Source organism: Falco punctatus (genome assembly GCF_963210335.1).
Source record: "Falco punctatus genome assembly, chromosome: 15".
Taxonomy (NCBI): Eukaryota; Metazoa; Chordata; class Aves; order Falconiformes; family Falconidae; genus Falco; species Falco punctatus.
Genome location: NC_137595.1, coordinates 7407740 through 7429228, shown reverse-complemented (window position 1 = coordinate 7429228; position 21489 = coordinate 7407740). Strand labels below are relative to the sequence as shown.

General features: G+C 45.8%; 1 protein-coding gene across 2 annotated transcripts in view; it reads right to left on the bottom strand.

The window, feature by feature from the left end:
- Positions 1-221: 221 nt before the first annotated feature.
- LOC308053996 (uncharacterized protein) overlaps positions 222-21489 on the bottom strand; it is a 295467-nt gene continuing 274199 nt past the window's right edge. The window contains exons 2-3 of one of the 2 annotated variants that reach the window (XM_080366084.1): positions 19902-19961; positions 222-16874 (exon numbers count right to left, since the gene is read on the bottom strand). In XM_080366084.1, coding sequence (XP_080222210.1) covers positions 16642-16874; positions 19902-19961 — 293 coding nt within the window. In that variant the 3' untranslated portion in view covers positions 222-16641. Of the gene's footprint in view, positions 19962-21489 lie in introns of both variants that reach the window. The other variant, XR_013923879.1, reaches the window with a different exon arrangement.

Here is a 21489-nt window from a genome sequence, read left to right as displayed (position 1 = left end):
AAAAGATCAAAGGGGATGTAATGACTGGATGGCTCTCTCTGCACTCAGGGAGCAGTGGGAATCGCAGGACTGCGGTGCCGAGGTTGGGAGCTCCTTTTTGTGGGGAAGCTGTCCTGAGCCGGCGCTGAGCTGTCGGGCTATTTTGCTGCCTGGTGGGATTTCAGGCAACAAAGCCTCAGCAGTTTCTCTAGCTAGGGAGGTTCTCGGGACCGAGCACTTTTCCCCTCCCTTAGCCCCTCGCAGATGACCGCGTGCTGCTTCCAGGCTTATGTTGTCTTGGCAGCCCATCAGCTGTCGATGAGCAAAACATGAGGCAGACCAGGCCTGGGCAAGGGTCAGCAGTAGATGTGGCCATGGGAGCAGATGACGATGTGTTCTTCTCCTAGTACTGAAGTGGCTGCTTGCAGAGAGATTGGACCTGCTCCACCAGCCGTGGGGTGTTGCTGCACATGCGGATCCTGCACCAGGGGATGGTGTGGTTACACAAAAACATGTAGATGGGTTTGCATCAGGACTCTTGAACGTGAGAAGAAAATGCATCCTCAAGGCTCAGGTACAAGAAAGCAAACAACAGTCCACCACTTATTTTCTTTATCATTATTTAGCCGAACTCAAGCGTTTTGAGGTCATGAGTCAGAATTTTGGAATACTTGATGCTGGTCATACCACTGTCCTCCTCTTGCAGTGGTCACTGTGCTGGTGACCGCTAGTATTTGCTTTCAAGGAAAACTCGTCTATGTACATATATTATTACACAGGCTTCACTGGGTGTCGGTGGCTCAGAAGATTCTCTTTTTCCTCCTGCAGCAAAAAGGTAGACGCATCCCTTTTCTGAGTCCAGCCTCCAGGCACGTACTTGGTTGATATTCCTTGATGTTTAGTGCCATCGTCTGCAGGGAAGCAGAGGTATGTGGGATGTGCTTTGGAGCACAGGCTCTGCACAAAACCGGGGTGTACAAGTCTTGCTCTCTGTGTACAAAAGTAAAAACTGATCTAGTGCCTGTGTGTGGAAGTGAGTAACCATAGTGGAAGTGTACCAAGGACCTTCCAGTAACAGATTTGTCAGTTCCATAGCTCATGCAGGATGGGTATGTGACTTTACTGAAAAATAATCTCCTTGGTGACAGTCCAATCATCCTGTCTGGACGATTCTGCTCCAGAATGTCAAACAGATTTTCTACCTGAAGGTACAAGTTAAGATGTTCAGGTCAATAAGTAATTACAGAAATCGGGATCTGGCTAGTACTCTGGGATTCCCTCTTCTGCACTGGCAGAAGGAGCAAGGCCAGGATGTCTTCTGGCTGGCAGCAGGCAGGGCTTTGATTTTTCTGCACCACCCAAATGGCAACTGGTCTGTGGCCTCCAAACCATACCGGGACACTTGTGTCCCTGGAGAAATGCCATCTATCTCCATATGGAGTTTTTATAACTGTACTCATGGTGCTCAGGAGCTTGCAGGCAAAGTGGCAAGAGTACAAGTTCAGAAAACCAGCCTGGGGGAGAGTGCATGCAAGCAGGGTTGCCACACTTGCCTGCAACAACTTGAAGCAGAAAATGGCACCAAGTGAAGTGGCCTCCACCACATTTTGAGTCGATGTAGCATGCAGAAGAGAATGGAGATCTAGGGCTATACGGTTCCCACCACCATGTACAGCCTTTACTGAGAGTATGGTGAGGGGGAAGGGCCTGGATTGCCACTGGTGATGCAGCACCAGTATGTCCTCCTCTGCTGTGTCCATATGGAGTACCATCTGGTGGCAGGATGCAGACTGTGCCTTCGCGCTTCCCTGGAACACGCAGCTGCTGGGATGCGTGTTGCCGTTCGAGGCACAAAAATTAGAAATTATATCAGATACTGTAAAGTTGTCATGAACGATATGAACTGATAGGAGCCGATGTTCTTTAGCAAACTACTGCTGTCACGAATAGAAAATGAGAATGGATTGAGCTACATTAGGACTGTGAGAGTAAATCATCTGCAGTTTCTGGAATATTTAGAAATATGAGGATATCCTGAGGTTCTCCTTTGCTGATGGGAAGACTGGGGTGCGAAAGGCATTTAAGTAGTGGATAGACAGGAAAGATGCGGTCACTATGGTTATTTACATAGTCCTCAGAACCAGAGCAGCATTTGAAAGAAATGGTCATGAGTACCTTAGACAACTGGCTTTAGGCTCTCTAAACCCAGGCAGCACTCTTGTACATATTGCCCGTAGCTGTTTTGACCTTCAGTATCATGGCTGGAACAGGGCTGACACCAAATGGAGATTGTTCCACATTCACTGTTGGACGTAACAGATATAGAGCAGAGAGGTTTCCTCTCATGTTCAACGAAAGATGAACATAGATTATGGTGCAGGTGTAGCAATGAGGACCTGCCTCCATAAGTTGACATTGTTGGGTGCTGCTTGGATACATCATCCATTTTGTGCCCAGAGCTTGTGCAAGCCGAGTAGTCCCAACAGGAATCAGAGCTGGCGGGGCCCCCACGCATGTGTGGCTGGAAGGAGCTGTCAGGTCAGCTGCACTCAGTGTGGTTACACCAAATCTCAGGGAAAGAGCTGGAGGCAGGCTTGGCAACCTGGCCGGAGCTGCAGCCCTGGGGTCTGAGCGCGGCTGCCATTGTCTGCAGTGCTCCCAGGCCAGCCAGGACCTGGCACACCAGGGTGGCAAAGCCGTGGCTGGGCAGTGTGGGTAGCATGGCAGAGCCATCCGTGACATTTGCCTTGGGCAGGTTTGGTGGGAACTCTGACTTGAATAAGAGGGGATGTAGTGTAAAAGCAGTGTGACTGAATGATGTTTTTGTGTTTCTCTTGATTGTCATTCAATTATTTTTTTTAAGAATTAGATGAAAAAATTATTTTTCCAGTGCTGTCCTCCTTAACTGCTCTCCATTTTTTTTCTTCAAAAGCACCAGCGTGCTCCCTCAACCCCAGGGAATTTTCTGCTTTTGATCTTGCCTCTAAGGGATCCCAGCCCTTCCCAGTGCCCCTTGTTTGCGGTGTCCATGGGGCTGTGTGTGCCCAGACATGCGATGAGGGCGCTGGCACTGGGTCTGTTGGGCGCTGGCACAGCTCAGCATACAGCAGCACCTGTCTTTTTACAATGGTCAGTGGCTTGAAACACGCAGAGGTGTTGCTTAACATATGGCAGCAGAATGAGCCCCTTGGTGCTGGACTCGGGGCCTGTCAGCAGCAACGGGGGGACTTGCACTGATGGTGCTTTGACTTGTGCTCAGCAGAGGTAATGGGACAAATGTTGCGAATGCCGGTGACGGACTAGCGTTAATCTTGGTCTATATTTATGTTGCCAGCTTGGTATTCAGGCTGCTTCCCCGAGTAATGGACTCTGCTGAAATAATTTATTCCTGATTCTAGTAGTGTGCGTGTTTTATTCACAAATAAAAGTTACGTGGAACGCTGTCTTACAAGAACAGAAATATATTTAGTGATTCAGGTGGCGTTATAAAGCATGAAAATGAAGCTCATGTTGTCAGTCAGTGGTATGCTAAGACATATTTATACCTTTGGTCATAATTTCCTTGCTTTAAAATATCTGGTTCTAGTTTGAAGTTGCACAGGAGAAGCAATAGCACTTAAAGAAGAAATGTAATAGAGATGCTTTAAAGAAAAACTCTCTGTGTGTGTGTATATGTATATATAACATATACTTTGTAATATCTATTTATCTGCTTATAATAGGTTTTAAATGAAATACACTCTCAGTGCAAGACAGAGCCTTGTACTTTGCTGTATTTGTTTAGGAATTTTCAAACTCTGGGCATGTCATACCAGTCCTGCATTGACAACACTTATTAATGCTGAGGGTTTTATTCTAATGGGGCTAGACACCCTGTTGCATTGGGCAACACACAGCTGCCTCCAGCAGCTTACAGTGCTGCTGCAAATTAACAGAAACAGGCTATTCCCATTTTGGAAATGGGGATAAATGATATATTTGGTACCACCCAGGAAATCTGCAGCAGAGGGAAAAATTGAGCCTGTCGCTGAGTCCCCTCCAAGCACTGCAGATATGAGCCTGTCCCACCTCTTTTCTGTATCAAAGGTTTCCAAGTGTTTTTAAGTCCTGAGATCAGTTTGGCACAGTTCTATGGTGCTTTTATGCCAATCTTGAAAGCGGTAATTATATAATTGCTTGCAAAATCACCTATAGGGAAAGATTATACAGTTCCTCACACTGATTGCTACTACAGTTAGATCTCCTGGAATGCCTTTCAGATTGCTGCCTGAGTCCCTGGTCATAACTGGGTAGACATGAGGTCCTCCACGGAGGTCCTCCACGCAGGTCCTCCCCTGCCATGATGAACACAATGTTTCTGGCTTCATCCCTGTGTGTGTTCACACAGCAAGCAGGAGTGGAAAGCTAAACCCAGGGATTTGGAGTGAAGGGTGCTGACCCCCAGCAAAAGGAGCTGTTGCGGGGGGACTGCGATGGCCCACTCCCACATTTGGCCACGGCTGTTGGGGAACAAAGTGTTTTGGTTGCATGAAGCAGACTGAGCGCTTCCCTGCTCTGATTTATGCTAGCACCACTTCTCCCTTTCCTCAGGAGAAGTAAAATGCTTGTCTGCCCTCTCAGCAAAAGAAAAGCCCAGATCCTGGTTCATGACCCATCCTCCAGCCCAAGGTGAGCTTCCCTGGCTGGTGGCTTGTTATAAATTCTCATTAGGGCTGGTGTTGCCACAATGATGGGTGGCTGGAGGTTGGCGAAAAATAAGTCAGCTCCTGACTACTCGGTCATATTCACACATGGACTAATTTCTTGTTGCAATGGCGACTGCTCAGCAGCACATACAGAGCACAGTACGTGGGGAATTAATTAGCTGTGTACTTCTCTGAGGGAGTTATTCTGCTGATGCCATGGGCGCTGCAGTGATAGCATGGCTTCTCGAAACATCAGGGTCAGCTCTGCCTTTCTGCTGCTGTAGCAGCTCTAGAGCTGCTGGGGCAGAGTTTTGCCTTCATTTCTGCATTTTCCTCTGCTGCAGAGGTGAACGCACCTCCTGGGCTCTCCCTCCACGGGCAGGGGGTATGGGGCCAGCAGCAGCCCTGGCTCCTGTGAATGTGCTTCTCACCCTGCTGCACTGGCAGGTAGGCTTGACCTGCCCGAGATCTCCCTGCATCCATAGCAGGAGACTTACTTATTTTTTCCCCCTACTTGATGTATTTTTACCTTGGGCTGCCGTGCAAATAAGCTAGGAGATGGGCTGCGTGGTGCAGTTGGACCAGAAGCTGGCCAGAGGCCCTTTACATATGCAATCGTTTGACATCTGTTCCCCCATCCTGATCTATATATAGCTGAGAACTTTCTGCAAATTTGAAATTTGTTTTATGAAAACTTACCTAAACTTTCTTTAGATGATTCCTTGTCCCTGCAGTTCTTGTGGAAAGGTCAAGTTGTTCTCATCGATGTATCGATTATGCATTTCTCCTTCTATTGATCCTGTTTAAAGACTGTCATGATAGGTGCCCTGGATACTAATCCCTAAATGCATGTTTTGAGGCTGCAGAAAAAGAGGAAGAATCTCCTAAAGTTAGTTTAAGGTTTACTGGCTTTTTGTTTGTCAGCCAACAATTTACCCCCCTATAACAGCCCTGAAAGCTTGGGGAAATGATAGTTCCTCTGATTTCAGAATTTTTGGTGTCAGGTATTTAAGGGAACAACAAAGCTTTAATGACTGTGTGCAGCTTGAAAGGAGGAAGCAATTTTTTCTCATTCCAGCTTTGTAAAACAGTATTTGTTTTGTACCAAAATTCAAGTGGAAAAATATAATCCTGGTTGAGAGCTGTCCATGTGCAATTTAGCAGAAGCCTTTATGGTTCAGCCTCTGCAGCCCCTTACAGCCAGAAGGAGCTGTATTTCTTGTTGTATTTCTTGTTACCAATGCAAGGCTGTTGTTTATCACTAAATCTTAATTTCTTTTACTGTGGGGCAAAGCACCCACAGTGGCAGATGCATTTGGCTGAATTATGTCCTGTGACGCTGTCACGGCTTTGCTGACAGTCAAGTTTCACTTTCTTACATCGTGTTCAGTCCAATTCTGTCAGCTTCATTGTGAATTCCTTTCAAGCCGCAGGATGTAACTCAGTAATTAGCACTGTTCCCTGCACAAGTGCTGGAAAAGAGGCACCAGGGGATTGAACTAATATCCCTTCTGTAGGGGCTTCTTGCAAAGCAGTGGACAGGAGCAGAGGAGAAGGAGCAAGCCTCAACCAAATTCTGCAGCCGAGCATGATCCAAAGGCTTGGCACAGTGGGGGGAAGGAAACCCCTGGGCTGGGAGCCAGGCCGAGCAGAGTAATCGTGTTGGGGAGTGTGATGGAGAAGTTTGCCTTCGCTGTGCGAAGCAGATAATTTAGCAAGAGCCCGTGGCTCATTATGTTTGAGCACGAGAGGATAGTTCCCAGCAGCACACCTGGCAGATTTCTGCTGTGCCCTATAAAGCAGGGGCCGGCTCCATGCTGTGCCGGCTCAGCACGCAGAGCTCCTGTGATGAGGAGGAGGAGGAGCGGAGAGGCTGCTCCTGGAGCACGCGGCAGTTCAGGTGATGTGGACAGCAAGTGTGGTACTGGTCGTCTGACTGCACTGCATGGAGATGAAGGAGAAGCAGACGCCAACCACCCACAGACCCAACGAAGCCACCCCAAGGCTGTTTGGCTCTTGTTAAGAAGTTGCCATGAAGATGGTAATTGGTGTGGTCTTTGCTGTCGCCAGTAGAAGAATTTAATGCACAAAGACCTTCATCTATCCAAGATGTCTAAGACCTTGAAGGTTGCATCAGAATTAAAACAACAAGCTTTGGGAGGATGCTTTTCAATAGCTGCCTGCACCAGAGAGGTCCCAGCTCCAGCGCTGGCCTGGCACAGCCCCTCGCTGTCACTGCGCGGGGTTTGCTCAGCCGTGTTTCTAGACAGAGCAGTTCTGCAAAGACAACATTGATCTGAAATTTAAATCCAATGTAGTTAGCTTAAGCGTTTTAAAATGCCTCTGAATCAATGAAAATGATTGAAGGCAAAATCCAGATGGCCACATAGCTGTATCATGTAATACTGGCCAAAGGTTGTCTTCTTTCTGAGTAAGGGTACCTTTTAACACAGACTTAGTCTTCAAAGAATTTTAAATGCTGCAAAATACTCATCCTAGCAAAAAGTCTTTAATACGAGCCTTTTTTCTGCCCCCCTTAATAATCGTCAGTGCTGTCACTGGGATTGTGATCTAATCCTTTATGGATGTTTTTCTGCTTCATGCTTCCCAACGTTCTGGGAGTGAGTCATGTGCATTGGTGAGCCCAGCCACCAGAAGCAGGGCTGATTGAAAAATGCACGGAGATTGTCTGGGAATGCTCCCCAGGGTCTCCCAGTATCTTTGCCACAGAAGACCATTGCAGCAGTCGCAGCTGGATAAGCCCAGAAGATCCTAGATGAGATGGGTATTTAGGACTTGTTTTCAGCGCATAATCCTATTAATATTTTGCTTTCCGTTTCTGGGTGTCCAGGTTGGTGCAGACCTCACTGGAGCAGGCTGACCAAAGCCTGCGGGATACTTAGGTGAGAGTCATTGCCTCCGATCACACATGGGGACTTGGAGAGACGAGGAGCAAGGGACCATGATTTCTTATGGTACCTTGGAGGTCCTTGCACTGCTGAAGCTGTGAACGTGTGGGATTTTCTCAGAGTACTTGACTTGACGGAGGGGCTATTCGTGGAAGTGCTGTCTTCTGAAGGCTTGACAAAGCCCATGCGCGTGTGTGCCTGGGGAGTCTTCTCTGACATACTTTTACTTAATATAAAAAAGAGCTTCCACCCCACGAGCATCAGTGACTGACAACACTGTGCCAGCAGAAGGCGTTTTGGGTGCAGTTGTGCCTTAGCTGAACTATGCAGCATTGTGGAAAGGGCTTTCTTTGGTTTCGTTTGAACCTGCTACTAATCATTTCTAGACAGTCATGTCTCTTACTTCTTGTACTGTGGGAAACAGTAAATAATGGTTCCCTTTATTTTTCCTGCATGACATTCCTGATTTTATAACCTTTTAGGTACCTCTTTCCCAGGGGTAGGGTAGCCCAGCCCAGGTAATGGCTTCTTGGATGGGAGCCCTTCCACAGCTGTGGTCACATCTGTGCTCTTTATGTGTCATTTCCAGTTGAACATATCTAGAAGCTGCAGACTGAAACAGCACCTTTCCCATTTCAAATGGAAATGCTGGGCAGCCCTGAGCAGCACAGATCCCTGCAGAAAACCTCCTCCACTGCAAGTATTGAGCACTTGCTCCCTCTTTTATTTTTGTTTCTATTGAACAATTGTTATTTCAAGAGAAGTTCTTTATTTTTGCACTATGACTTCTTAGATTCTTTAAAGCCCTTTGGTGAGAAACGTTGCCAACAGCGCTTTGAGGACTCCCATAGGTTACACCAGCTAGATTCCCTTTATTCCCCCACTGGTGACCCCACAGAGTGTCTGTCCCGGGAGATGACCTGTGGAGAGCAGCCTGCTATTGAAGCCAGCTCCATAGGTTGCTTACAAATGGGTGGCATCGATGCCTCTGTCTTAATCTCTGTCTCGCATACTAAGTTTCTAGTTTTATGTGGGCTGTACAAGGACAAGAATCTAAGCATGAGGCACTCGGCTATTCCAGGAGTGAAGACTATATATGCACACACGTATACATAAAGATTATTTTCACCTTTAGATTGGAATAAAAATTCCACATGAGCCATTTGGGACTACCTAATCTATAGATATTATTGAGCTAGAATTCTGTCTTCTGAAAAATCCCTGTTGTAAGGTTTTGATTGCATCTCAGAAACTGCTAGAGGAATTGTATTTTAATGTGGTTTATTTTCCTCTCACGGCTCTCGGTAGGCACACACCCACATGAGGCTATTCTAAATGATAGTGTCATTACGTTTGAACCCTTAGTAAAAGGGTGTTTTTCAGCAATTGAATTCATATGTTTAATTTTGAGGTTTTTGTTTTCTTTCTGTATACAAATCAAGGTTTCTGCTGGTACAAATATACTTTTCTAGTAAGCCTGGAGGTGTTGAAATGAAAATTAGAGCTGTACAAAGCTTTTTTTTTTTTTTTTTTTTTTTTTTTTAATAAACTCTGTAAAGCATGGGCTTGAGTTTGCTACAATGTGAAAGCTCAGTCCAGAGTTGTAGCAAAACCCAAATTGTGATGGGGTTCCTGGGCCCTGTCAGTATGGGATGCTCGCGAGTGGTACGTGACACGGGCTGGAGGAGCTGGGTGTCAGTGGCAGCAAATTCACCCTCAGATGCCAACTGCGCTTTCACGTGCTGTGCACTCAGGGGTTTGGCAAAAGTCAAGGCGAATTTGCAGTAGTCACTTGGTCCTTTTGCACGTACTCATGACGCCTGTGTTAGGGTGCGCTGTCTGTCTGGGACACTCCTAGGGACTTGCTGTTGTCCTGATAACCTGAAGCAAGTCACCAGGATGCCACTTTGTCCCTCAACACACAAAATTAGTGTTTGTATGTCTGTCTTCTGGAGATGGGATTTTGCGCCCCCCCATCCCCCCCTGCCCCCCCTGCTCCTGGCTCCATCACAGCAAGGCAGGAACAATACCTGATAACTCTCCTTGGATTAAGTCATGATCTGGAAAAGCAGCAAGTCCTGTCTTACCACATCTGGCTATGGTAATGAGATATCCATGTCTTGAATGATAATGTTTTAATACAGACACATAAAACTTCCCGCCTTAAGACACAGAATGATCTGTAACTATTAGGGATTACAGTTGAATGTTCCTGTTGGGGGAGTTTGAATCCTAAGGCTGCTCATGGGATTTTAATACTCTTGGCTAGAACAGCTTGTGCCAGTGGAAGTGTACTGGACGAGACAGGCAATGGGGCTTGTCTTAGCCCCCATTCCTCTTCATGTATTTTTATTTCCATCTGTGAGAGGTGCCTGTGTTTCGAGAGATGAACAGAGATAGTGACTTGAACTGTCAGTGGAAAGACTTAAGAGGGAGGCAGGAGAGCTCGGGGAAGTAGAAATGCAGCAGAGAGGTAGGGCAGACCCAGGGACCCGGAGATGGCATAAACAAATAGGGCTTTTGGTGTCACGAGTGATGGGAGCAAGGGGATTGAATTGTGGAAAGGCAGATGGACGTAAACTCCAGAGGGAGACAAAAAACTGGGGACAGGTGAAAGCAGAGAAGGCAAGAAGGTTGAAATGGAGAGCAGATGCTGGACAAGTAACAGGCAGGGTTTAAGCAGAAGGAGAAGCCGGCAGGAGACATCTGGAAGAGATGCCATCCCTGCATTGCATGGGGAGCTCTGCACCTGAAGGGGGAAGAAGCAATTTCCTTATTATTGCTATAGCATCAGCCACAGATTCTAAGCGTGGAGCAGGACCATGATGTGCATGTTGCTGTATAAAAAGCTTGTCCCCACCTTCCAAAACTTAACTTAAGAGATAAGACAAAAAGAAATGCGGGTATTGAGGTGGAAAAGTAGAGGATAATGAAACTGTGGTCCGGACATGCTAGTCACCTTTTTAGATGCTGTTTGCAACACATCAGCAGTCTAATCAATGCCTTTCTTTTTGTAGCACAAACTGGCATCTTAAGGAAATGTTTGGGGAGAACAATAAAGTGAATTTACAAAGACTATATAATTATGATTGGTAAGGAGAGAAAGTAAGAATGTGTTTCCTGGGGAACAGGACAGCAGAGGTTTGTGCCGTTGGGTTAAAGAAGTGAGTGTCTCCTCGGACTGGGATCGATGATCAGTCGCGTGGAGAACGCACAGAGATGTACAGGTTATGTTTGGTGGGACAGGGTTGCGGGCTATGCTATGGGAAGGCTGTACAAAGCGGTCATGCGGTGAGGAAGGATGTTCATTTTGGCAGCAGTGTTCACCGTGAGCTTTAATTCCTCAAGATCAGGGAGGATGTTATGTTAATGGAGGTCTGAGATAATGAGAGTGCAGACAACAGCACTGGTTGTGTAGCTGAATAAAAAATGCAAGGAGACATAATGCAGAACTTAAAATACAGGCATGCTGTAGATAAGAGGTTGTAAAGGCTCCAAATGGAAGGTGATATGTGAGTAAAGGTGTCTTAAGGACCAGCAGCACAGTGACAATATGAGAAGGGAAGGATCATGTGAGGGCAAAGGATGTCCTTCCTATCAGGGCAAGATTACTGTGGGGTTGCTGACCTGCATGTGCCTTTCCACTGCATCCCAGCAGACAAGCACGAGAGCTCTCGCTCTTTGGAGCTAATGACTCATACGGGCATTTGAAGCTCTCCCTGTGCAGGTTTTTGTGTCCACCACAGCAGGTGGGAACCAGGGTTTGAGTGTGTGAGGAGATGCATCCTTCCCAGTGTTGGCACTGACTCTATCCTGAGTCAGTCTCTCCAGGCAGTGTGTGATGGAGTTTCTCGCTGCTCCTGGGGAAGGTTTGTACCCTATGGTTGGTTGGTCTGGGGTCCGGTGGGAAAGTACACCCCACATAGCTCTGGCGCGCAGCGGCAGTGTAGAAGATACCCTAGCTCTGGTTGCTGGCCTGGCAGGTCTCCTGGGCAAGCAGGAATCAGGAAAAATGAGAGTGTTGAGTCCATCCAGGCATGGTCCCTGGGACCCTGTGGGACTGAGGCATCTGAACAAATCCATTGCTTTAAGGGGAGAAGTTGGTTCCACTGCGCATGGAGAAAAATCGCAGAAAGTAAATTTTGTGCCTGTGTGTAACAAACATTCTTTTAGCACAAGGAAAAATTCACCTAGGGCAAGAGAAAAAATAACTCTCATCACCACCCACCTGCTGCTCTCAGGTATCCTTATTGATGCCTTGCTTCGGTGTGGTGCTTCACCAGCTTCAGCAAACCAAAATGAAGAACTGCAGTGCACAGAACCTCCGTTTACCCTTTCATCCTCCCAGAAACCTCACAAACAACAGAGCAGAGGAATATTGCAGGGTTACAGTTTATCCACGGATGCGGAGTGCAGGTGTGCAGTGCAGACTCACAGCTGCTGAGACAACCTGTGCTTACCCCCAGCTGGGCAAACATCTGCTTAGATGTTTGAAGATGATGATTCCGTTGGTCATTCATGTTTAATTCACCCTGCATATCCCAGGATATTGTAGGGCAAGGGGAGAGAATTCTGAGCCCTTAACTGTGAGCACCAAAACCACAGCACTGGATTTTTATTCAGCATCCTCAGTTTGGCAGCCAAAAGTCCACACTTATCACTAAGGCAAAAACTCTCTTGCCAGTGGCTGTGTTTGTACCATAGGCTTGCAAAGACTTGAAAGAGAGCTGCTCAGCAGTGCATTTTTTAGGGCTTGGAAATGGTTAATTTCTCACGCATTTCTCTGCATACTTCCCATGCTGTTCTACTTTATGCAACGTCATTCATCACAGCCTGAGAGGTGCTCAGCACAGGCGCGCAGCGATCGCCCACACCAGTCCGGGATCGCCGTAATGCGGTGGTCCAGCTCCGCTGGTGCTTTGCCATCCTCCTCACGCCCATCCTCTGGGCTGCTCTGGGGAAAGGCATCTCAGCCTGCCTCAGGAGCACCATTAAGGGAGAAAACAAGCTGGCAGGTATCAGTTTTGAGCCATTCTCGTCTGATTTATTGTGAAAGTCACCTCTTTTGATTTAGGTGGTGTTGATAGTGAATGGGAAAACATGTGTTTCTAAAACAATGGCAGTGAAAACATTTCTTGTCAGGGACTCTAGTTTATTGTCTTACTGCTTGAAAGGTAAAATATCCAGCAGGGAAGACACTGTGTCATCATAAAGCAAATGCGGATTATACAATACGACACTAACTTCCCAGGTAACGCTCAGAGCCGCTTCTGAGCACAAGTTATATTGAGTTGTTTGTGCTTGGCAATGATGTCAAACCCCTTTTATCACCCAAAGGTTTTCCAGACCTGGGTTCCTAGAACTGAAAATGGGGAGCTTCTGGCTCTGGCTTTTACTCTGTTTCATATTAGCTCTTGGCCTGGGCTTTTCTCCATGGAAGGTTCCCTGTGGTTTTGTTCAACACCTCCTTACTTTCCTGTGTTAGGCGGCCCTCAGGAATGCCATCTCCACTGAGACATGGTCTCAGGGTACCTCTGCAGAAAAGCCATTTCAGAATCCATATTTGTGTTCATATTTACTGCTTGAGACGGAGCATAACTTTGGCTTCTTTTCTCAGGAGAAGCTGTCGGTCCCGGCGCAGGTGCTCGGCAGCGCATCCCACATCTCTCTGCCCCTCTCATTTCGCTGCCTGGGCTTCTCTCCCTGGTTCTGCTTGGCAATGATTTCTTCCTCCATTTGGCAAGTCAGCTCACCTCTAAGCCTTATCATATTTAAATGTTTAACTGCTCTCAGACCTTAATTAAGAGTGGTAGCAGCAGCAATAGCTGTAGTTGTAGGAATAGCAGCAATTTCTCCTATCTTAAATTTTAATGGTTTTTGTTCAAGGCTTTGCAGAAAGGGTGATTAATGGCACCCAGAGAGGCTGAGGTAAATGTTTCTCCAAGCTGATTTTTGCCCATTCTATTCATGACCCCCTTTCTTGACTTACAAAAAACTAGAAAGTCCATTTAGAAATAATTCTGTGATTATATTTTTTTCTGGGCTTCAGTAGGTACTTAATACAGCACTTAATATATATGTTGAATAGGAGCTGATCTCTTAAAGAACCCAGCTCTTGGTGGTCTCCATGCCAACTCAGCTTTGCTTTGAACCATAATTATTAATATTGTTGGTAGTCTCCAAGGATTCGGTGGTTTTTGGAGACTAAGCTCCCCTAGGCTAACCTTTATTTTTTTCATCTTTTGTACTAGGCTGAAAGGAGTAGATGGACTTTTCATTTGATAGAAACATCAGTGCCTGAAGTTTTATTGTTTTAGGTTTGTGGAATGGGTCATTGAGTCATAAGATGCGAAACATCTGTTTGCATTTGCAGTGAGATAGCTAACAGTCTTAAAATCGAAGAAAAAGAAAAGAAAAAAATCCCCCAAAACCAACATCTAAAGACGTGAAAACCCTCAGGTCAAGTGGCAGCATCGTGATTATTCTTTGTTACAGAAAATATTTATTGTGGCTTGTAACCCTGTCCACCAGGTGGTTAATTAGTAAAGTGTAGATATTGTCACAGTGGAAGTAAGTGAATTCAATTCATAGAAAATCCTCCAAGATAAGCAGCAGACATAAAGGTGATTAAACTGTCAATAAAGAAAAACACAGAGAGGTGGGAAAAGCAGGTGGATTTCAGCACATGCCCACAAACTAAACCTATGCCACAAAGCAGAGCAACCATTTACATTGATAATATTTGCACTCCTGCAATACCTCTGGGTTTTAGCCATGAACCAGGATCCCACACTGCACTGATCCCGAGCAAGAAATGCCTCTGCATTAAAGAGCTTATGATTTAAACATTAGTCAAGAGACAGTAGATGGGCACAAGCAGACAGACAAGCGTGTACGTGGTACCGGTGAGGACTGCTCAGCGCAATGCAGGCTGCCCCAGCACAACCACAACATACCTGCTGTCATTTTCTTATCTTGTAAGCATCATCGCAAAGGCATTGACATTTTGACAGTGTATATACCATGCAGAGATCTTCCTAAATGTTAATTAAGCATCGTAGAGCCACAGCAGCATTAGTACAATCCTCATTTTGCAATCAGGAGATCTGAGACAGATTTGTGGTGCTGGGTTGGGTAGCCCAAGGCTACTCAGCTGCGTCGAGGCAGTTAGGGGGTGAACCTTGCCATGCTCGCTGGCACTCCCTTGCTCGCGTCTCTCGGCTGACTGCACAGAGGGATGATTATAAGAGGTATTTACTTGTATTTCAAAGAACGTGAACAAAGGCAGTAGCAAAAGCAAAACTTTAGATGACTGTGAAGAAAATTTCTAATACATTTTGGATTTTTTTAGAATTACAATATTGTCATCCTGTGTTGGAAAGAGCTCAGATCTCAGCTCCCAGGTTTTTTTGAGCTATACAGGAGCATCACTGCTTCCTCTTAGCTTGGCACAGTCGAAGATTAGCATGTGAGTGCCTCGGGCTTACAGAGTCTCTCTGTACACATGCCTTCTTTCTGGATCATCAGAGTACCTGGTCCAGGTTTTGACAAGCTGTTTCAGTTTCAACAAGCTGTGTCAGTTTACTGGGCCACTCGTGCAGTGATGGACCTCTGTAGAACCAGTACCCTGCCTCATGGTATTCCCCCCCCAATAACAGGTATGCAGTGTTAAATCTGAAATACTTCAATAGATGTTTTTAGTCTGTATCTAGTAAGAGAGTAACCTTTGACGATTTTTATTTTGTCTTTCTGGAAACCTAATGTGTTTCCTGTGTCTTATGACCACAATTCATTTCTAAGTGATTTTCCCTTGGCCAATTTCCATTTATCATTTAAATAATCTAGCAACAAAGAGGATGAGGTATTCTGCAAGAAGGTATATGACTCTGTAATAATTCTACCTTCATATCCCCTTTGGGGGGAATTATTAGAGATTAAATGACCTTCCTGGCTATCAAGCATTACCATTGTAACATGGATGGATAATATGACACCCCTGACACAGAGCCAAAGGCAGGTTGAGCTGAGCGTGCTGTACCCGAACCTGAAAATGACAGAGACTTGATTAAAATGAATGTGAGAAAGAAGACCAAGAGCGATGGGATCCCTCTTCTAGCTTGCGGGAGAGTGGGAAATCTAGCTGTGATGTATCACCTTTACTGTACTTCTCATTCGGACCATGATGAGGGGAATTTACTGTCTTTACTGTTCTCTTGAGGGACCTTGTTCTGTTCTTCTCATGGTCTTTAAGAGGAAACCATACCTAATGGATTGAGAAAGAGACAGTCTGCCACTGGCATGCTGTACAACAGCGTTTGACACCTGTGGAACCCAGTTTTCCCATTTGTCTGGTGATGAGTATTGTACGTCTTCTATATGAGCTGCTGAGAGCTTTGGTTGGTGAACTTGAAGCATGTTCCATCACACCGAACTAGGTGGAAAAGTCACTATTATACACTAGTAAGTCTATCTATTTTTCCTCCAGACAGTCCTAGAGCAGTCAACAAGATACTTCAGCCCTTATTTGCTCAACTTTTGGGCTGAGGAACTTATGTAAAATTTTTTGCTTTTTATATTCCCAAGAGCTCTCTTCACATTTCTTGGGTAGGCAGCCATCTGTGGCATGTAACGCTGTAGAACAGTGCCTAACAGAACTGAAATTACACAGGAAAGTCAGTAAAAGACTGCGTAGACCCTCAGACTTGAATGTGGCCGAAGAAAATCCATCTTATTAGTACTATCAAGATTTTTGCCCTTAAGCAATATATGACGAGATATCAGAAGTGATGTGGGAGCTTTAATGGCCCCTGAGAAGATACAGTGCCCCATCGTAAACTTCCTTATGGACTAAATTAGAGCGTTGCTAAATATGGATAGTGCTAAGGGGTCTTACCTGACCTCCAGTGGAGAGGACTTGGGCTTTAGTCACAACTGGCATGACTTCAGTTATTCACATTCCTCAAAAACAGCGTTCTATTTAACACGCAGGTTTGCAGAGAGGATAGCGCAAGGAGCTGTTTTCTTTAGGTACCACCTTCCTTTAAATAAGGAACCCTGAACCTGGCTTTTTAGGAAGCAAAATAAACAGCATGGCTGCCCAGGCAGTGGCTCCCTGTGACGCAGGAAGGCAGGGCCAGAGGCACAGCTCTCGCAGGAGCCACGCAAGCCCTTGGATCCGAGGGGCGAGGAGTGGTTCCACTCACCACATCGTGCATCGCGGTGGCACGAGCACTTGCTGCCAAGTATCCTGCTGACGGAGCAGAGAGGTTCTGAAGTCCTCTAACTTCATTTTCTGGTTCATCTTCAGGAATAGTTGTGCAAAGAGTGTGATTTATCATGACTGTTATGGCGATCTACCTTGATTTAGTGGTGAAATTACAATGATGGATCATACTTAATTATGATCATTAAAAGACATCAAAAATGTAATCGGCTGTTCATCATATACCTTATAAAAGAAAAAAATACCCCAGGATTTTAAAGACCGGGACTCTAGGTGTTGATAAAATTAGAATATGTTTTATTCATGCTGTGACACGGCGTTCTTTCTTCACTGATCTCCTCGTCCGGGCGTTTCACTTCAGAGGCATTGGGGAAGGATTTGAACGAGGCTTTAATGAAGTATAAACAACCAAGGGTCCTAGGTTTTCCACAGGCCCCATGAGGCACAGGTCGTGCCCCATGTTAAGGAAATCCACGGGGCTTGATCTGTGGGGAAAACGTGTGCAACAACACAAGCTGCCGATCAGCACCCTGGCACAAGCTGTTTGGATTCTGGAAAGGCAAATTTGCCCCCGTTTGACCTTGATTAAAGTCTAGCACAGTTTAATGAGGCAACATAAAATGCAAGTCAAATGCTCAATAGGGAAAATCTTGTCAGACATAAGGAACAATTGGGATCAAGTCAGTCAGGGCTTCCTTAGGCTTTTAATGACCTGTTAGATTCAGCTTTACTGTAGGGTTTTATCAAAAAAAGTAAGTGATAATGACTGAAGGGAGCATCATTAGTATTGGAGTGAAATGGCTAATGGCTCCCGATTGCTCACAGGTGTCAGAGAAGAAAAGTTTCTCCCTAGGCAGCAAGCTCTGTGATCACCATGGGCATTATTATTTGCACTGCAGGAGCGCCTATCAAGGTTAATGGAGACACGGCCCCTTTTTTGCCGGGGAGTGTTGGGATGTGCACAGAGGAGATGGGAAGAGCCAGCTCAGCACTGGCATCCCTGCCTTGGTGCACAATCCGCTGAGCGGAGTTTGGCAAGATCTGGGGAGTAACCATATGGTTGAAGGCAGAGACTGGAACATTTGATAAATATTACCATTATAATGTTGCTATTATAATTTGGTGCCATAACAGGAAAGGGAGGGTGTGATTTGATCACGGTCTGTATCTGCCTGAGGAGCAAACCTTTTTGTTGGACTCTTCTGCTCAGCAAAATGTAGGAGTCCACGCAGGGAACTAAATGCAGACATATCTGTCTGTGATGGTAATTAACGTTGGCAACAATTACCACATTTCCTTTGGATCCTTGGAGTCTAGCTATGAGTAAATCAAAGCAGGATACATTTTCTAAGAGGTTTGCTTTGATTTGAAAGAGAATTCAGGGAAGTCCAGTGGCCTCTGTTATACAGTGCTCCAACTCAGATGATTGCTTATCCTATTTGGCTTTAAAACCTGTAACACATTATTATGCCCCAGTTAACAGATGGCAAACTGAGGACCAGAGAAGATGTGCCCAAGGTCGTACAAGGTTGGAAGGCTCATAGGGTATGGAAAACATCTGGTAACTGCATGTTGTAGCAAAGCAATGCCACAGAGAGTCCCTGACAGCGGTCAGGGGGAGAAGCAGAGGAGGTCCTTGTCAGGTTTTCACTCGTGGAGATACTTGCTCCTGTAGGAGACAGCTGGCTAGCAGGTACAGGTGTTGTGGCGTTCACTGAACAACAGATGCAAGTCAAACACAGTGGGCCATCTCTGGCTCACCTTTTGTCCTTCTTGAGGGTGAACCTGTGGCTCCCCTTGCAGCTGGGGTGTGAGGGCACATGGCCCGAGCCGGACTAACTCGGGGCTGCTGGTGCGTGAGCCTTTCTCCCCAGCTGAGGCAGGCTGAGGAGCGGCGAGGTGGGGGCTGAGGTGTGCATTCACGGGGGGATGGCACGGAGGAAGGACCGTCACGGGGCGGTGGGGCAGGCTCAGATCTCTTCTTTCTTTAGCTGAGAGTGGTGGGGCCCTGCTCTGCTCCCGGCTGTGCCTTGCCCTGTGTGATAATCCGGGTTCCAGCCGGCCGCCAGACAGCAGGATTCCGACCTTTTTGTTTAGAAAAGCTTCTTTTCTTGCCAAAAGGGCAAATACTTACAAGTGCGTTTCCTTCCCTCCTGTGGGCCCAGTATGCACGTAATGCACTTTTCATTTTAAGAGCAAAGTGTTTTTGCAGAGACAATTGAAAGAAATTAAGAATGGCACATCGTGATCATTTATATCATGTGTATCTCAGAAAGTTCATCAATTCATATTACATTAGGGAATATGTAAACTAAATGTGCACTCATTTGGCATAGTCCTCAGAGCAATTATTCTTCAGTTGATTTAGTACACTTGATAAAAATAAAGGTTAAGGAGGATGTTAATTTTGGATTTTTTTTTTTTACTGGTTTTTATAAAGTATTAGAATGCAGATTAATTCCAGACTTTATAATACTGCATCCAATTCGCTATCATGTAAAAATAACTTGCATAAATCAGAGGAGCGGGCCTGATCCTTGTGTTGTAACACTCGCAGGGAATTTTGACATTGACTTCTATAGGAGCAGGCCCAATGTCAAAACCTAGATATAACATGAATCCGTGCCAGACACGTTAGAGCTCTGCTAGGAACATCCTCATTGGAGCATAATAATTTGTGAGAGAGAGACACACACTGTGAGCACTCCTGGGGTTGGGGGCCCTGGGCAAAATGTTGGTGGCAGAACTAATTCTAGTCTGAGGAAATGAGAAAGCCAGTGTCGTGAAATGTTGTTGCTTCCAAATCTCAGCCCATCAGACTACTGAAGACCTACATTTTCCTGTCCGATTTTAAAGGTGCGGGAGTGTTGGCAGGACATCCTCAGGGAGACAGTGAAAAGAGATAAAACTGCTGCAGCTTTTTTTTTTCTTCCCCCAAGTTCAAGAGAGAGGAGTGAAAAACCTGCCAGTGCTGCCCTAAAATTGCTAATGAAAGAGAGTGAGAGAGGCATTTGCTTCAATATGCTCAGCCAAAATGGGATTTTCAAAGGAGTCTGGATAAAGACATCAGACACAAAGAAATCAGTACCTAATAAAAGAACTTACCTGAGTCAATCCTGCTGATTGGCTTCAATAGCAGACATGTGGGTGTTGAAGCAGAATTCACTGCAGAAGTTAAAAAAAAAAAAAAAAAAAAAAAAAAAAGAGAGAGAGAATGAAGAGGAAAAGAAAAATGACATGCAAGTAGTAGGGAATGCTAATAACGTGACTAGGAAAGGGTCCTTCCTCTGCAGGGTTAAGGGACTGCCTCACGGCAGCTGGGAGGAGTGGTAGCAGTCTTTCTCCCTTGGGAATAAATCAGACCTATATCCTGATGTGGATCTGGGGGCAGACGGAGCAAAGGAAATCTCCCCAGAAGAAAAACAGGATTATAAAAATATTGAATAAATAATTACATGGGAGTTATATATGGGAGATTTCACTGTAGAAAACCAGCGTTACATATATAAACCTGTGGCTTAGTTCAGAAAACTCTTATCCATGGCTTTCTGACTGGGGAATTACATGTCTTTATCCTTTTTTTATTGCCAGTCCCTACACCAGTGCTGCGGGGACAACTCCTGTGTCCCTAGAGCAGCCTCAGTCCACCATAGGTATGGGGAAGGGCACTCTTGCTGGCTTTGCCCCCATGCACTGACCGCACACCCCTGTGCATTTGGGGTTTGCAGAAAGCCTGTCCTCCCTCGCAAATCCCAACAGCTGCCATACAGCGTTGGCAGCAGCCGGGAACAGCATGCAGGGACCTAGAGCTGCTCGTGGTCCTTTCCCCAACCTCGGCACTGCTGACCCTGGGAAATCTGCTCCCAAGTGTGCTCTTAGCAACTGCATCTGCAGAGGGATGGGAAGTCACCTCTTCATTCTATCCTTTCTGCATCACCCTTCTGTTCTGTGCCTGGGTAGGTTCAGGGTCTTGCAGACCATGTGTGCATAAGCAGGGAAGATTTTATTTTGCTCCTTTCAAGCAGAGTTTTGTTTGGATTTGTATACGTAGGAGACTGCTCGATTCATGAGACGTGCCAAATTTCAGACTTCCTTGGTCCAAATCCTGTTGAACCATGTGCATCCAATTCTCCTCCCTCCTCCGCATCTGTAGGAGCAGGGGAAGTGCTGGAATGCTCCGTGCACGCATCGCTGCAGAAAAGAGCCTTGCCTTGGCTCAGGAAACCAGCACTATAATTAGGCACAGGTCTTCTGTCCTCAACACAATGATATGAGGATTTATTTCTATCATTTGCACATCCTTGGGTGTTTTCTGGTAGCATTCTCCAAACATAGGCCTAAGGGTTTCCAGTGTGGATGGTTGGTAGCTCTAGTCTGCAAGAGGGCTTTTCTTCCCATTATCAGAAAGCACAGGCGGACCCATGGTGCCTTACTTCCATTAAGCTCATTTTTTGGACCAATTAGTAAAACTACACATTTGTACATTTTTGTAATAAGAGAAGCATGCTGAGCTGAAGTTCCTGAGATGCCAGATGTGATTTCACAGCCACTATCCAGATAGGATTGCCCTTTAACATCATCCAAGAAGATCTTATGCACTGAAACTATTTTGTCATACATAATATGGCCCAACTAATTTGGAGTGAGCTATTTAATAAACTTTGCCTTGCCATGGACAATTTATGATGTTCTT